Genomic DNA, 16,307 nt, shown 5'->3' with positions numbered 1-16,307 from the left:
AAGGGGGGGAAGCTCATGGGTTGGGCCGGATTGAACTTCAGTTAATTCCGACTCGGGGTACTACTTTTTGTATCCCATGGATTTTTGATCCACATTTTTGACCAATTAAGGCCAAGTCCAAAATCATTCCCATTTCGTCGTTAAAACTGATGCAACCTCCCAGTTACCGAATTTATTGGATTTAGTCGCTGCGAAGAACATAAAGTTAGCCAAGAACCACTAACCGATGCAAAGTGGACAGTATCAGGTCAGATAAAACTTACAAGAGACCGCCGAAGCCGCCCTCGTCCTCGGACTCCTCCTCCTCAGACTCCTCCTTCTTAGCCTCCTCCTTGGCGGCGCCAGCGTCGGCACCAGCGCCGGCGGCAGGAGCAGCAGCAGCGTAGGCATCGGGGTTGGCGATGCGGTCCTTGAGCTCCTCAATCTCGGGCCAGCCGTACTCGGTGACAACAGCGACGGCAAGAACCTTCTTGTAGCCGTTGATGAGGGAGTGGGCGATGGAGGGGAGGGTAGGGAAGTTAGTGGCGAGGGAGATGGTGGCGATGGTGGTGATGGCCTTCTGGAGGGTCTCGAGGAGCTGCTCGTCGGTGATGTCGAGCACGGAGGGGGGGAAGACGTTGCCCTGGTCGTAGACCTGGACGATGCCGAGACCGTAGGTGAAGGGGGAGATGTTGAGCATGTTGAGGAGGGTGGCCTCGGAGGGGCCGACCTTGGTGTTGGCCTCGACGAGCTTGAGATCGGTGGTGATTTCAATGGTACCACGGGCAATCTTGGTGGGGACACCGAGGGCCTGGAAGAAGGAGGTCTTGCCGGGTTCCATGCCGGTGTTTCCGGCGGGGACCCAGACGTCGACGGGGGCGACGGCACCGGCACGAGCGGGGGCGGCAACTCGGTTGTTGAGGATCTTGTCGCGGACCTCCTTGAGGTCGGCGTTGGTGAAGACGAAGCCGACGTTGCCTCGGACGAAGGGGAGGAGGCGCTCGTAGTCGGGGAGGTCAGCGATGAAGGTACGAAGAGCACGTCGGATCTACAGCGCACATCATCGTTAGCAGCACACAAAAAAAAAAAGAAGACAAAAAAAGTTCAACGAAATAAAAGGGCACGGTTTCGGCGCCCAAGTCCGGGACTGGGGCGGAAGCTTTGGGATCGCGTCACACCCAATCGCCCGGACGAGTCGCATGGAAAATGGGACAATGCTTCCAAACATACCATGGTGTTCTTTCCCATGAGAACGACACCCTCACCACGGAGGGACTGTCGGATCTCGTGCATCTGCTGAGAGCTGACATTGTCGACGGAGACGATGAAGACCGACTTGTACTCCTCCAACAAGCCCCGGAGCTTCTCGAAATAAGCGGCCTTGTTAGTTTTGCCCCCCATATCTTCTTGTGAATGAAGGCAGGATATTTAAGGGCAAAAGGGTATGGGATTAATGGGAAGGGAGAACTGGCGACGTTCTCTTGAAGATGATTTTTTGGAATATGTGAAAGAAGTGAAAGTTCAAAATTCCCAACCTTCGGTTCCAGGCCTGCGAGTTTTTTTCACCCAAAAAAAGCTGTGTGCTGAGAGAGAGCGAATTGCTCTTAGGGCATGTTTGTACCTAGGCCGAATCGGGGATAGCGCGGGGGAATTTCGGGTGAAGGACTCGAGCTGTGAGCGAAGAATCAAAATCTAAGGAGGTGGGGCTGTCGAGGTACATTTTGTAATGTATCTTTTTTTTTTCCTGAGCTCAGAATGATGAAAGTGGGATGAGATGAGAATGAGATTTGATGCTTCCGTGAGAGAAGAGCTTCACTTATTCGACCTCGCGGTGGGCTAAGAATTGGAGGACCTGAATTGGTATGATACATCGCTAGTTGCATATCTACCTCTATTCGTCTGCTCTGTCTGGCCAAAATGAGGATTCCGTACAGCTGCGTCACCACCCACGGCGAGCTTCTCTTCGCATCGCGAGGCGGCCAGATCCAAGTCTTCAACCTCGAGGGAGGCGCCCCCCTGTCAACATGGAACCACCCCGACGCCGAGAAGGAAGCTCTCGCGACCCAAAGCGCGGGGAAGAACAAGGCTGAAGAGAAGCCTCAATTGGGCCCTGTCGAGGAGCCTCCGGCGAAGAGGCAGAGAGTAGAGCAAGGCGCCGATGTCAATGAGGGTGATGCGCCCGCGCAAGAAACGGCAGAGGGCGAAGCGGATGCAGGCCAGAAAGGGGAGTCAAAGAAGAAGGACAAGAAGAAGGACAAGAACGCCCATGCGAATGTCCATCGAGATCCCATATCCAAGCGGCCGGATGTGCACGTCATCGTGCTGCTGTCCATATCACAGGACGGCAAGTATCTCGCCGCCGTCTCCGGCCACGACAAGACACTATGGGTCTTCGAGCATGACGGGGCCGGAACTCTGAAAGAACTGAGCAAGAGGCCCATGCCGAAGCGGCCGTGCGCCATCGCCCTCTCCAGTGACAGCCGCGCCATCATCCTAGCGGACAAGTTCGGCGATGTGTACGCCCTACCCGTGGACCCGGACCGAGTCTCGCTCTCGGGAGAAACCGTCTCGCTCTTCGTCAAGCACCAGCGCGACTCCAGCAAGCCGGCTGCCAACGAGTACACGGTGCATTCCAAGATTAACCTGCGGAGTCTCGAGATGCAGCACCGCGCTCTCGAGAAGAAGGGCAAAGAGCAGAAGGGTGCCAACGACGAGGGCAATGCTGCTTCTTCCGAGGAGCCGGCGTTTGAACATACTCTTATCCTCGGACACGTCTCCATGTTGACGGATCTCTTGATCGCTGAATATCAGGGGAAGCACTACATCGTTACGTGTGATCGTGATGAGCACATTCGCGTGTCGAGATACATACCGCAGGCCTACGTTATCCAGTCATTCTGTTTAGGCCACAAGGAGTTTGTCAACTCCATTGCCGTGTCGGAGACGCATCCCAATCTGTTAGTCTCCGGGGGTGGGGACGACACCCTATTCGTATGGGACTGGCCGACAGGCCGACTACTATCCCAAGCGGATCTCCTTAGCCAGGCTCGTCTGGCCACCGACGTGCAACATGTTGCAGTCACAAGGATACGGTCATCCCCGTCTGGCATCTTTGTAATTTGTGAAAGGTAACAGGATACCACCTCTCCACCCTGCGTATTTACACTTAGAAGCTAACCTTTCTTCTTCTTCCCTCTTCCAGCGTCCCGGCAGTCTTCCATTGGAACCTCTCTGCCGAGGGCAAGCTCCAACACTGCAAGATCATTGCGCTGCCCAGCAACCCCCTCGATATCGCCATATCAGCCACCGCCGAGCCCAAGCTCATCGTCACAGTCGACCCCAGCGGCTCTGAATCATCCCTAAGCCTGATAGCCTACACTCTCGCTAGCGGCGAGGCGTGGCTCCTCCCTACGAACACGTTTGACGAGTCGGCTCCCGAGGGGACGGTGCTGGATGTGTCGCCCGAGCAGATCAAGAAGCTGCTTTACACGGTTGAGAGCCTCCGCAAGAGGGGCGCTCAACCCGGCGGCGAGGCGGATGAGCAAGAGAAGTAGAGCATATGATTCATGTAGAAGGCCGAGGAATATGAAGACTACATAGCAGTTGTAAAACCACTCTCGAGATGAAACGGTATACACCATACAATCAACAATCACATAGACAACGTCTTGTAATGCAGGATCTTTTTAGAGGAAGGGGAAAAAAGTCTACATCAAAAGCAGAAGGAAAACGTGAAAAACAAAGATTAATTCCAGTCGAAGAAGGCCCTCTATGTCCGTAAACGCCAGCCCTTGCTCGTTCCATCCACAGAAAATATTATCAGCTAGAAACAAGCTGATAAGCCATTGCGACATGAGTTGTCTTTTTTGATGTCACATCGCAAAGCATGCTACCCCCCTTGTGCCAAAGAAAAGAAAGAAAAGGATCCCTGCCATCTCCTGCTCCCTTTATTTTCCCATCCTCTGCTTGAGGAGGTTGCCAAAATATGCCACAGCCCTGCTTCCCTCCTGCTACAACTCTTTTAACACCATAAAAAACTTCGCTTCCATGCGCCAAGGGGTGGGGAAAATGAACTCTCTTGCAGACGTTAATGAAAGAAAAATCAGGTCGTGATGTTGTTGAAGTAGTTCGTAGATGAAGGGGGAAGCTGCAGGTGTTGTTTTAACAACCTGGAGCATTTCGGCTTAAAACGTCGCGGTTTCCACGAGTCATCGAGGCCTCGGGGATATATACCGAGACTCGTTTAATAGGAACATGACGCTGCATCTGCGAAACAGCGACAGGGGAGAATGGGCGAAGGTCACTTCACGCAATCTAAGAAGAAAAAAAATAGATGGGCATCACGCATAAGAAGCGATTACTGGGATGCGCACTGGACACGCTCAGCGTGAGGATGACCATCATCATCGTCCTCGTCCATGGCGCCGTTTCCGAAATTGCGTCCAGAACCTCCTCGCTGATCAACGTCTTCTAGGCTAGCGCCCTCGGTCATAGCGTCGTTAGGAGGGATGGTCTCAAGGGCCGGAGATGGTAGCAGTTGACGCAAACCCTCGAAGGCGTCCGGGTTGTCGGTCCAGTTCTTGTCGGGGAACTTGACGCCGAAGGAGATGTACATGTTACCCATGTCGTGGTGTCGGGGAGAAGGCATACCCTGGCCCCTGAGCATCTTTACGGTTCCTAGAGAGCATCACTGTTAGCAGGCTGCAGGAGAAAGAGCTTGATCGACAGATGTTTCTTTAAAGACTTACCAGGAGAAATGGACTCTCCAGGGAGAATATCGACGCTGAGCCAGCGGTCGTCGAGATGCTCGATGTAAATGGTTCCACCGGCAAGGGCCGTGACGAGGTCAATCTCGCACTTATAGAAAAGGTCATCGTCCTTGCGGGTGAAGCGGGGATGGGGCTTCTCCTCAATCTCAAACACAACGTCTCCGGCCTGGATGCCGGGGGCCTGGTCACCCTCACCGCGGAACTCGACCTTGGTGCCGCTGCGGACACCACGGTCGACGTGGACGTGGAGGACCTTCCTATCGACAATGGTCTTCTTGCCGTGGCACTGCTTGCACCTATCCTTCTCCTTGATGATCTCACCCTCGCCGTTGCAGTCGGGGCACATGGTCTGGAATCGCTGGATCATGGGGCCCATCTGGCGCATCATGGTCTTCACGCCATGGCCATCACATCCCGAGCAACGCCGCACGGCGCCCTCCTTGCCGCCAACTCCGTTACACTTGGGGCAGACGATGGACCGCTGGAGCGCAAGCTTGGAAATCTTGCCCTTGTAGATATCTTCGAGGGAGACCTTGTGGGTATGGTGGATAGTGCGTGCCTTGGGAGGACCCCTGTTCTGCATGCCGCCGAACATGCCTCCAAGACCGCCACCGAAACCGCCGCCACCTCCACCGAAGAATTGTGCGAAGAGGTCCTCGGCAGCCATACCGCCACCTGCAGCACCGCCCTCGAGGCCGGCCTCACCATATTGGTCGTAGATAGATCGCTTCTGGGGATCGGACAGGACTTCGTAAGCGGAGGAGATTTCCTTGAATTTGTCCTCGGCGGCGGGGTTGTGGGCATTCTTGTCTGAGAAAAAGAAAAAAAAAAACCAGTCAGTATATGTCGAGCAACCAAAGGAATGGGCCACCATCGACCATCGGAGTTAAGCAGGGTTCGGAGAACATACCAGGATGGTACTTTAAGGCACCCGCCTTGTAGGCCTTCTTCAACTCCTGGTCATTGGCCTCTGGCGAAACCTATAGGGGCAAGTTAATACTTTTTTCTTTTCCAGGAAAAGATCATGGATCCTAGGACAGGCAACAACTTACACCGAGGAGGTCATAGAGTTTCGTTTCCTTGACCATTTTGATTCTGTGAAATTGGAATTATTCGACTTCGTCGGGTGTGTATCGACTGTGGAGATAAGTCTGGAAGACAGGAGGAGAATCTGTCCTACAAATCGTAGATGCCGAGTTAGTTGAACGCTCTTGAGATGTGAGATGACAGGATAGGTTGGCGACGATCGACGCTGCTAAGATGAACCTGCAGGTGGATGGTTTGGGCAGGCAATGGAAAGAAGAGGGAGGACCTAGGAAGGGGGGAGTGGCTGCCTTACTGGCTGACGCGAAGATAAGGTAGGATAGAGTATTACGGCCTTTCTGGCACACTCAAACTTCGGACTCGGGGTCTGGAGGGGATGTCGAGAGCTCGAGATTCGGGGTAAGGGGACTCTACGTTGAAATAGGGTATCGGACTTCTCGATGAATGCGCACTCGCTGCTTTGAGGTGAGACAAGACGTCGATAAGAGAGGATCGATGCTTCGAGTATGACGAGGGAGCGGGATCTGAGAAATGCGGAAGAAGTAGGAATAGTAGGAAAAGAAAAGAAAAAGAGGAAAGTTTACAGTGTTCGGCTTTTCTTTGGAGAAGAAGAAGGGAAATTCACGCTTTGCAAAGCCAAGGGGCGAAGTGGAAAGGCTGCAAGCCAAAAAGTTGGTACAAATATTTTTCGGATTTGCTCTGCGCCGGCTTCTGGCTTTTTTTTTTTGCTTTGCTCCAGCTTTTGGGGGGAGACAAAAAAAAAGAAGCGAAGAAGGGGTACTTGTGAATGAGCACCGAGAATAGTAAGGAGAGTACCTAATCAAAGGTGGGATGTGTGAAAATACCCAGTGCCAGGCCAGTCGATGTACTATGGTACACTGCACCCAGACTCCAGTACTGAAGTACTGTTCATCAATGGAGATGCCCACGGAGACGGAGGGCAACAGAAACCGCCTTCGCGCTTCTGGTGTCTCCCAGATTCCAGATGCGCCAACATTGAGCCAATCATTGCGCCGGTAGAAGCGTCGACCGAATTCCATGTCAGCCCCATGGAAGAAGGTGGAAAGGCATCGATCCGGTGCCCACAGTGGCTAGGCTGTCAAGCGAATACTTTGCTGACTACGAAATGTACGAAATGGAGCACTAGTTGGGGCCATGGAGCATGGCAACGTTGGAACCTGCAGGTATCCCGTTAACAAGGCAACCCCCTGTCCGTGCCTAGCCCCTCCCTGGACCTCCCATCAGTGGAGACTTGACCCGCATTAGGAAAGCCCGGGGAGACGAGACACAGCACCTCATAGGCCGTAAATACTACCTTGGTCCTTGCGTCAACAAAAGAATGTAAACTACGAAGTAAGTTAAACTAATAAGTGAACATGTCCGAAGTATAAGTGCACTTGTGCTGCATCCACTACGAAACCCGCCACGAATGTCGGAGTGATGATAGTGCGTAAATGTCGTTTACAAATCCTCGGTGACAATGTTCCCAGGTTGTCATTTTTGGGAGCCGTCTGAAGTCTCTTAGTGGAGCTCGACCTCGGTTTGGCTGCGAATCCACCCGTCGATTTGCGCGGGGGAAGAGGGGCGGATTCTTTAGAGTCCTCTTCGGTCCCGGGATATCGCGAGAAAGAGAATGAGAGAAAGAGAGGACCAAAAAGAGCACCCATATCAGAGTCAGGGATCAGCGCTTGTAGATATAATTTGATAGGAGTGAGACGAGATACCAACTCCCAATTTACCCTTAAGAGGCTGAGATATCAATTGAAGCTGATACTGAAACAACAATGAATGTTGACGCCAGTCCAGTAACCTGATAATACAATTGTAAGCCAAATGGGCTGTGCTTCGTCATTCCCTTTCTCGGTCAGCACATTCGTCCGGCCCTCAACCGTTGAACCCGGGGTTTTGGCTCCAATTGTCTTTTTCTTGTAGATTTCTCCAACTGGCAATATCTACGGTCTGGTGCGTGCTAATAACCGCTTAGTTGACCTCCTTGCTTACTTCCCTTCCAAGAATTGATGGTTTGTGATATTCTAGATTACCTGTAGCTTGGTTTTGGCTTCCCCATTTCGATCAGCTTGGAGATTCGTGAGACCCTGACCTTAGCCTACCTCGTCGGGTGCGTCAAACGTTCTGGGTCCTAGACTACCTCTGACTCAACATACTTGGTTCAGATAGCAACGGTTGCCTAACATCGGCTGGCTGGGTGATTGATGGATAGGCAAACAGTATACCTGTGTATTACTAGATTTTCTAGATTGATCCATCAGTAATATTACGAAGCACACATGAGGTTAGAACGAGGCATGCATCCAAGCGATCAATTGATGCATTCGGATGTCGTTGTTGTCTCTCAAACGAAACCCTGCCGCATGCCAGGCTGCGCATTTCTAAGCCTCCATATTCCAGTTTCCCTCCCCCCAAGTTGGAATATCAGCCGGCTTGGCTAGACGAACTCGACTTCAATGTTGGCTATCGCCACCATTCCAAAGCGACAGCCCTCCAACTCCGAGACCGCAAACAACCATTTTCCCCCTCCCCACTCCAACCTAAGTCGGAGATGGCACTTTTTTCCAAGCTTGGCAAATACGGAAAAACGCAAGCACGGAGTACAAATAAACTCCGAAGATCAATTTCTGTGGAAAATCGCACCGCCGTATCACTTCAAGTGATAGGTCGTGATCTTGGCCTTTATTACCCCGTTGCTTTTTAGCGGCTTAGGATTCGAGAGAGGACAGGAGCAAAAAAGTCATTACGGCTCAGCCGCACATCTTTCTCAAGATGCAAACAGTCAATGACAATTCACCCGTAGAAAACGTTGAAATGAGAAAGCGCCATTTATTACTCCTCGAAATCTATAACACACGCACAAGCACGTAGAATCGAACTCCCTTTTTGAAATTCGCTTTCCGCCATGTCAATCCATTGACCCCTTCTACAACCATGACCTGTCAAACATAAAACAGACAAGAAATTAAAAATGAGACTCTGCTAATGCACAATAACCCCAAGCCTGGATGATGACGGAACAAAAAAAAAAAAATAAAAAATAAAAAGGGCATTGGTATCCCCAATTAATCGGGAACATACACAGGAGCAAGTACTTGTACAGGACATTAAGAAGAAACGAACAAGAAAACACAAAACCTCTCCCTTTACGTTTGGTTTTTCTCACAGAAGGAGGTTCCGAAGAGATGGGCTGGCACTCGCTCCACTGGGAGGCCGATTCTCGGGCGGCCGCTGCGGAGGCGGCGGAAGAATGGGCGGTGACTCCCTGACATACGGACCACTCTCCCTGGCAACCGGCTGACTGGAATGCAACGGCGGGCTTGTATGTGTGGGGCCGTATGGGGGCCCTTGGCGGAGAAGGCCCTGCGAAAGATGATCCGGTCCTCGTGGTGGGAGTGACGCGGGAGGTGGGGGCGGCGGTGTCCCATTCGGCAAATGGTGAGGCACTACAGGGTGGGGATGATAAGGGTGCATGTAAGGGTTAGGCGGAGGCGGTACTTGGGGACCGCCGGATCGTAGAGGTGAAGGCGGTAGTCCATTAACAAGAGGCTGGCTCATATGGCTCCCATGGTGGATCGAAGAGACAGGAGGGGGCGGGGGCGGTGGTGGCGGTGGCGCCGAGAGGGGAGGGGGTCGAAGCGCAGATAAGCCCATGATGGGGCTACGCTGGTGCCGATCTCCGTTGAGATGGCGAGCGGGAGGGCTATGCTGGGTAGCGGAATGGCTATGCCAGTCGTCGTATGGGGCAGCAGGTGGTGGGTACTGATGCATCGACGGCATCGGAGGCGGACCTGCGAGATGGTTAATGTGAGGTGCCGGAGGCGCCTGAGGAGGCGGCGGCGGCGGAGGTGGTTGTTGCTGCTGCTGCTGCTGCTGCTGCTGAGGCGGAGGCGGCGGCGGTGGTGGGGCTGGTTGGACGTGCGAGGCCACCATCGGAGGACCAATTGGTGCAGGGGCATGTGGTACTGGTGACGGTGAGGAAGTCCAAGGGAATCGATGATGAGGATCCGCCGGCCGCTGCGGAGGCGGGCTGGCGAGAGCAGGGAGGTGAGCCGGCGCGGCTTGAACGGGGGCCGAGGGCTGGTGATGAGATACCATCGGGAGATGGACCTGCTCCGGTGGTGGAGGAGATTCTCGAAGCGGCTTCGGCTTCCGGTTCGTCTTGTGGCACTTGTGGCATTGGAACTTCCTCTGTTCCATGAACCTCTTCGCCTCTTCACTAAGTTCGTCATGATATCCATTGGCCATAGATTCTCCGGTCCCATCATTGACAGGCCACCATTTGGGGCTGACGTCGATTCCGCATGTGACGCAGATCTTGCTGCCGAGGCTTTGCGAAGTCGGCACTGGTTCGTTCGCCTGTCGCTGGCTGGACGTGCCATTAGCAGCGAGAGTTGTCGTAGATGCCCGCCGAACCGCCGTATTGGTGGAACTGCCGGTAACCTTTGCGGCCGCCGTAATCAAATTGGCCTTTCGGACGGTATCAGTGATTGACCTGTCGGCCTGCTTGAAGTTCTGGGCGTAAAGCTGCAGGGCGTTGAGTCCGCTTTCATCTACAATGTCGTACATAGGATGGACAATCGTCTTCATAGGAGTGTGATCCTTGCACCAGATAGCCGCAGACATAACTCCACTCTCGCCATTGATCGTCACAATATGGAATTGATCACGCCGGGAGCCCTTGATTGGCGTAATATCGAAGCCCAAAACAAAGCCGTTTTGTCTGGCACACTCGACATGAACTGCAACGACTGCATTAGCAAAGTTTACAATGAGAGAGCATACTCGGGTGGGCCTTGGACTTGGGGAGTGGGAAGAAGGAAGGAAGAGGAGGAGAGGGGGGGGGTGTCTTCTTACCAGGAGTTCGACACTGATGACACGAGACACAGGCCCCGACTACCTTGTTGCAGACAACGCAAACATCCTCAAAGCGCGAGCGAGGTATTGATGCGATCCCTTCAGCTGGAACTAGAGCCTCACCGGATCCGAATTTCACCTCTGGTGTCCAGATGGCACAAGTGACATGCACCCAGTTATTGTCTGCTGTTCGCTTCAGGGGTTCACGTGGGTTGACAGGCTTATTTGCCTCCTCTTGCTTCTTTCGGTAGTACTCGGCAGCCTTCTGAGCCTGTTCTCGCTCAGCTTTCTCACGGTCTCGGTCCTTGTCTGACTTCTTCTTATGAGTGCTGGAAGATTTAGGCGGACCCACAAAGTCATGCTCAGTGTGTTCAATCGGGCAAAGAACACATTTATAATTCTATACACATCATCAGTCAGTAAGGGTGCCCCATTGTAGAGTTGACAGAAATGAAACAAGATGAGACAGCCACTTACGAGGGAAACTTGAGGGCTTCTGTCATTTGTACACGTATCGCAGATCCACTTGCCAGGTTTCGTGAGAACGCGGGAGTCGACGACACCATAGCAATTGCGATGCACAGACAGGCGGCATTCTCGGCAGGTCAGAAGTTGATCGCCCCGTGGTTCCAACTGGCTGCAAATCGCGCAGGGCAGTGTCCTCGGTTCGGGCATGACCACTGGAGGCGTCGCACGATTCTTCTCGGAGGTCTTCTCCTTCCTCTTCGAGTTCGTATGCGTGCCGGACTCATTCCCGCTGCGATCCTCGGATGCACCCTTGAGCTTCTTGCGAGGAGGCTCGCCATTCTGAGCGCCGTTGGTTGCATTTCCGTTGACTTGGGCAGAGCCAGGCTCTGAGGCAGGTGGTGAAAGGCTAGGCAAATCCTTGGCGGGGATCAATTCCTTCAAGAGCTCCTCATCTTGCTTGCGCTTCCAGGCACGGCCACCGGCTTGCGCGACCTTCTTGGCCATCTCTTCGATATCCTCCCACTGAATACCATAGCGACGCCACAGCTCGGCACAGCGTCGGCAAAGAGCAGCCACGTATTGATCTTTCTTGTCCTTGCCGGATGACTTGCCGCCTCCTTCCGAGGCGCAAGCGGTCACAGGAGCCCTGCGCCATTGGCGAGAAGACTTGGTCGAGCAGAACTTGCAAATGAAATTCTTCTTCCTCTGCATGGCCTTTTCCGAATCAAAGGCAGAATCGTCTAGGTCGTCTGCAAGGTCTTCCTGGAGCTTATTGGCTTCTTCCTCGGCCTTCTTAGCTTCCTTCCTTCCTTTCCGACCCGAGTAGTCGCCCCAAATTTGCTTTCCGCGCTCGGTCTTCTTCCAGATGTAGTAATGTCGTACAATATCGCCATGTTTACGAGTCTTGACATGTTTGGTAATCATGTGAAGTTCGGAACCATATTTCATCACGGCCTCCTCGAATTTCTTCTGCTCGGCGGGCGTGAAATTGGGCTCCTTGAACACTTCGACCTCGGTCTTCGAGAGGTCGTCGAGAGCCTTTTCCACATCGAAGTTGTGCCTGTAAAGCGTGACCAGTGCGATATTCTGAAGGTTAGTGGAATGTTCGGGAACGCCCAAGGCCGGCGCCATCGCCATAGCCTTCTTGGTATAATCTTTGAGAACGTCATCGGGGAGTGTCTCTTGGGACGGTGGTTTCCACAGAAGTGTAGAGGTACACTTGGGATCATTCTCGTCATGATCCTCTCCTCGTACGGTGTACCCGGGTGGTTCGTCCTGGATGTATTTTGGTCGGGTTTCTCGACGGATCTTCTGGGCCTCGAGAGCAGCCTGGTTCTCCTTGGACAGCTTGGAATCCTTCCTCCCTGTCCTCTTGAACTCGATGACTGGTTCGTAGATCACGGGCCGGCCGGGCCAAGGTAAAACGGTTGCTTGGTGCCTCGGGCCAAGACGCGAGCTTGCGCGAGGATAGATACGATCGTCGTAGTCCAAGGCATCCTCTACCTTGCAATGCTGTCCAAGATACCGATAGGGCCACAGACTGGCCTGGTAGATTTGCTCGGGAGTTCCTTGAATGTGCGCATCGTCATCTGCCGGTAGCGATGGAGTACCAGTCTGAGTGGTAGCGGCGACCTCCTCTTCCTCGTTGAACTCGTCATCGTCAAAATCGAAGTCATTGTCAAGGATACTTGGAGTGTTTCGGGCGTGAAGCTTCTTCTCGTGCTTCCGACTACATGCTGCGCACGACCATCCAAATCCTCTCGAGGGCTTCTTGGTGACCGGAGGTGTCACACAGTTCATATGGTAGGTCAGCTTACAGTCGGAGCAGTCGACCGAATCATTACTAAGCCCCCACACGGTTAGTAAGCAGAGCTCAGCCATTCGTTGTTACCGCGACCAGGAACAAGGACCGCCCCGACCGAGACGCGGGTCCAAGCGACAGGGGAGGCAGGCAGGCAGACAAGGGACCAGACGAGACGGCGGGCGACGGAAGGGCCATTTGTGATGGTGGGGTGGGAACCGCTGAGACTCGAAACGGATATTTCGCCCAGCACTGCCAAAAATATGGGTAAAGGACAAATGAGAGGGTTAAGAAGAAGAAAAAAAAAAAACAAAAAGAAAAAAAAAACAAAGTATTGAAACTAACCTTGCACAATAAGCTCCGCACTTCTTGCACAACTTCATCGCCGAAGTAAGCTCCTTCCCACGGCCCTGCTCCACCAAGACAAATTTCCACCGCTCATCAAGTACCTTCTTAACCTTTTCGGGCACATTGATGATGGAGGTCGTCGGAATAAGATCGTAATTTTTCTGGATGTATCGATCATAGAGTTTTTCGTACCAGAAACAATCCGGAGTCTTTCGATATTCGTCCAGGCTTTTTATCTCCGATCTGTGGCGAATTTCACACTTTCCACGCAATGCTGAGAGAGGACTTATATCGGAATGCATCGTCGCAAACAGGAGCCGAGTATCCTGTACCCGGCGACCAATGTCTTTGGGCCGATAATACCAGTTGATGCGCAGCGCATCGACAGGACCCGATGCATCATTCTCAATATGGAGAAATTCCATGATGCGACCGATGTAATACGGTTCGCCAGGAGGTTCACAGACAAGGTAGACATGATCTATTGCGATGGTGTTAGTGGGTATTTGCACATTTGCTTTGCTGGCCTTGTTGGCCCTAGTTGAGCTGGGTTGGGCGCCAGGGGGGGCGGAGGAGGGGAGGAACCAAGGGAGAGGGAGGGGGGCGTTGACTGGTCACCAGGGGGGTGCGGGCTGTTATTATTCATCACCTACCGTTTGGAGCCAAAACCGTTCCATCATCTGCCACCAGCTTCCCACCATTGGTGATCGCGTTACAATTGGTAAAACTCAGCATATTAGTGGAAGGAGTTTGCGATGTCGTCTGTGATGCCGATCGCTTGGAGGGACCGGAAGAAGACGCCGATTGTGTAGAGTGAGCCGGGGTCGAATTGCCAGATTGCAATGCTGCTGACTTGCGTTTCTTTGATGAGGATTGGGATGTGCCGGTACTACCGTTTGCACCGGAGTTTGGCACAGATTGAGAAGCTGAGTTTTGCTCCTTGGTACCATTTTGAAAGGCGGCGCCTTTGGTCTCGTCAGTTCCAGATTTTCGCGAGGCAGCGCTAGCCCGCGGAGCCTCTGATGGTGTGGAGGCGGAAGAGTTATTTTGTCGTGTCAATTTCTTAGATTCGGCCTCCTTTTTAGGAGGGTAATAATCAAAGTCAAGGTCCATGTCCTTGTCCTCAGCGTAGTTGGGCCGAGAATTGCCAGTCCGATTTCTCGACCGCGTGCCATATGGCGAGGATGACGATGTGTCTGCCACGCCATCCTTAATAGGTGCCTCGGCACCTCCTGAACTTGCTTTGCTCATTGATTGCTGCGGTGCTCCAGAAACAGCCTCCAACTCGGTGGATTTTGTATCCTATCGCGAAATTTCGGGGTTAGGGTATAAATTTTTGGGGGCTAGGGAGGAGAGGACTGGGACATGTGAGAGAATCGGTGTTGGCGTGGCACCGCGAGGGCTGGATTGCCAGGCGTGGGAGAGGGAAGGCACGAGGGAATGTGAGGTGAGGTAATGGAGATGGGAAGCCGAGACAAACTTACATTCTGGGTCCGCTGGGTCATGGCGCAGAAATATCACCCAAGGGCAGTTTGGAATATCCCCGGGATTTGTCGTGATGGCTCGCCAAAAATCTAGGGGGAAAGGGGGGAGGGAATGGGAGGAAGCCAAAAATGGCGAGATCCGCGATCTTGAATTTTATGGGGGAGGCGAGTTCACGGGGTTGATGGTCCGAGGGTGTAGGTGCAGCTTATCTCGAGAAAGTGAAGACACCAGAATGATCCATAGACAAGATGGAACATAAAACGGGCCGGAACCCAACGCGATGATAGAATGAAGGTGTGTTGGGGGAAAATGGCCGCGCCGTCACGGCTTCGGTCGTGACGGGCGTGAGTGGGTGTCAGTCAGGATGGGAGATATAAAAGGAGCTTCGAGATTGTAAATGAGAGGAAGTAGGAATAAGACGGATTGGATGAAAGAAATATGTTTGGGACGGGTGGGGGACGAGCTGCCGGATGTTAAAACGAGGGGGGAAATTGGCAGAGCCGCTCGAGATCCTTCAATGTTCGGGGATGTGAGGTTTGAAGGAAGTGATGTGTAGGAGAAAGGAAGAGGAAGTGTGCGGATGGTGGATGGGATGAATATGAAGGAGGAAGAAAGTGAACCTGAAAGGGACTAGGCGAGGCGAGGTTGAACGGCACTCTGGGGTGCGGTGGAATGGGTCTGGCCAGAGCATCCGCCGCAACTTGTCACTAGAGCCCGGCGAAAGCCAAAAAATAATAATAAGAGCGCAGAAAGCGTCGGGTCCCTTGGCCGAAATCTGTGTACTTTCGTACCAGCGAGTACCGCACGCTTTCGTGCGACTATTGCTTCGTAGACTGTCAACTTGGTACCATAGAAATTGTACTCCCATGCGACGGGGGACGAGGGATAATACCTGACGACTACGGGGAACACCCCGATATTTACCATCAAATCAATCTTGCTAAATACTGGCAAGTAGTATGCGTAGACCCCTTGTACTTCCCATCAAATGCTCTCTACGTTCCACCTTTCCCGGCTCGGCCTCTCCAGAACATTGAGCCTCTGCGGCCTCTCTCATATTGTGTACTTCGTACTAAGTTCAAATATTACTACTAACCAGGGAAGAAGAAGAGAACATGACCTAGGCGATGGGGGCATGAAGGAGAGTCGTTTTTTCCTTCTTTCTGGCATCAAGATCAATGGGAATCGCTGCAAAGTACCGATATGCAGCTTGCGAGGTATCCGGGTCTCCTCACCCCTACGTTGCAGGCTACATCTTACCATACTGCAGGATACAAAGCTTGTCGCTGGGAACTACGTGACTGGTTGCTTTTAGCGTCCAGGACACAGACGGTACCTCCGTACCCACCCACAACCTCAACCCTCGTCAACGTACATCACCACGATCCATCAGATTCCATTCTTGGCAATCGCAGTCCACTTCGAACGTCAAGACGTTTGTTCCGGCTGCGGCAGTAAATTGAGACCATCATTTTGCCCATTCGCTTTTCTGCTACCTAACTTTACAGAGGAAACCCAAAAATAGGACGTCTTTGAAGATATTCCTA

At 52.8% G+C, this 16,307-nt stretch overlaps 4 protein-coding genes across 4 annotated transcripts; 1 reads left to right on the top strand and 3 right to left on the bottom strand.

Annotated features, from left to right (window-relative positions):
* Positions 1–181: 181 nt before the first annotated feature.
* SAPIO_CDS3331 (DNA-(apurinic or apyrimidinic site) lyase) lies at positions 182–1,380 on the bottom strand (the record flags this gene model as incomplete). Its single annotated transcript, XM_016786145.1, has 3 exons — positions 182–188; positions 264–1,027; positions 1,210–1,380. 3 exons carry the CDS (start codon positions 1,378–1,380, stop codon positions 182–184), a joined length of 942 nt encoding a protein of 313 aa, XP_016644151.1.
* Positions 1,381–1,896: 516 nt separating this feature from the next.
* On the top strand, positions 1,897–3,533 carry SAPIO_CDS3330 (uncharacterized protein; the record flags this gene model as incomplete). The annotated part of the gene is made up of 2 exons (XM_016786144.1): positions 1,897–2,936; positions 3,182–3,533. The coding sequence occupies 2 exons, from the start codon at positions 1,897–1,899 to the stop codon at positions 3,531–3,533; spliced, it is 1,392 nt and encodes a 463-aa protein (XP_016644150.1).
* Positions 3,534–4,336: 803 nt separating this feature from the next.
* On the bottom strand, positions 4,337–5,836 carry SAPIO_CDS3329 (Mitochondrial protein import protein mas5; the record flags this gene model as incomplete). Its single annotated transcript, XM_016786143.1, has 4 exons — positions 4,337–4,656; positions 4,728–5,558; positions 5,659–5,728; positions 5,801–5,836. 4 exons carry the CDS (start codon positions 5,834–5,836, stop codon positions 4,337–4,339), a joined length of 1,257 nt encoding a protein of 418 aa, XP_016644149.1.
* Positions 5,837–8,963: 3,127 nt separating this feature from the next.
* Positions 8,964–14,780, bottom strand: SAPIO_CDS3328 (putative PHD finger and BAH domain protein (Snt2); the record flags this gene model as incomplete). The annotated part of the gene is made up of 7 exons (XM_016786142.1): positions 8,964–10,543; positions 10,782–11,058; positions 11,136–12,969; positions 13,273–13,436; positions 13,608–13,756; positions 13,929–14,577; positions 14,760–14,780. 7 exons carry the CDS (start codon positions 14,778–14,780, stop codon positions 8,964–8,966), a joined length of 4,674 nt encoding a protein of 1,557 aa, XP_016644148.1.
* Between the last annotated feature and the right edge of the window lie 1,527 nt (positions 14,781–16,307).

Source organism: Scedosporium apiospermum, assembly GCF_000732125.1.
Source record: "Scedosporium apiospermum strain IHEM 14462 chromosome Unknown SEQ_SAPIO_0088, whole genome shotgun sequence".
In the NCBI taxonomy this organism is placed as follows: domain Eukaryota; kingdom Fungi; phylum Ascomycota; class Sordariomycetes; order Microascales; family Microascaceae; genus Scedosporium; species Scedosporium apiospermum.
This window is presented reverse-complemented; position numbering and strand designations above follow the sequence as displayed.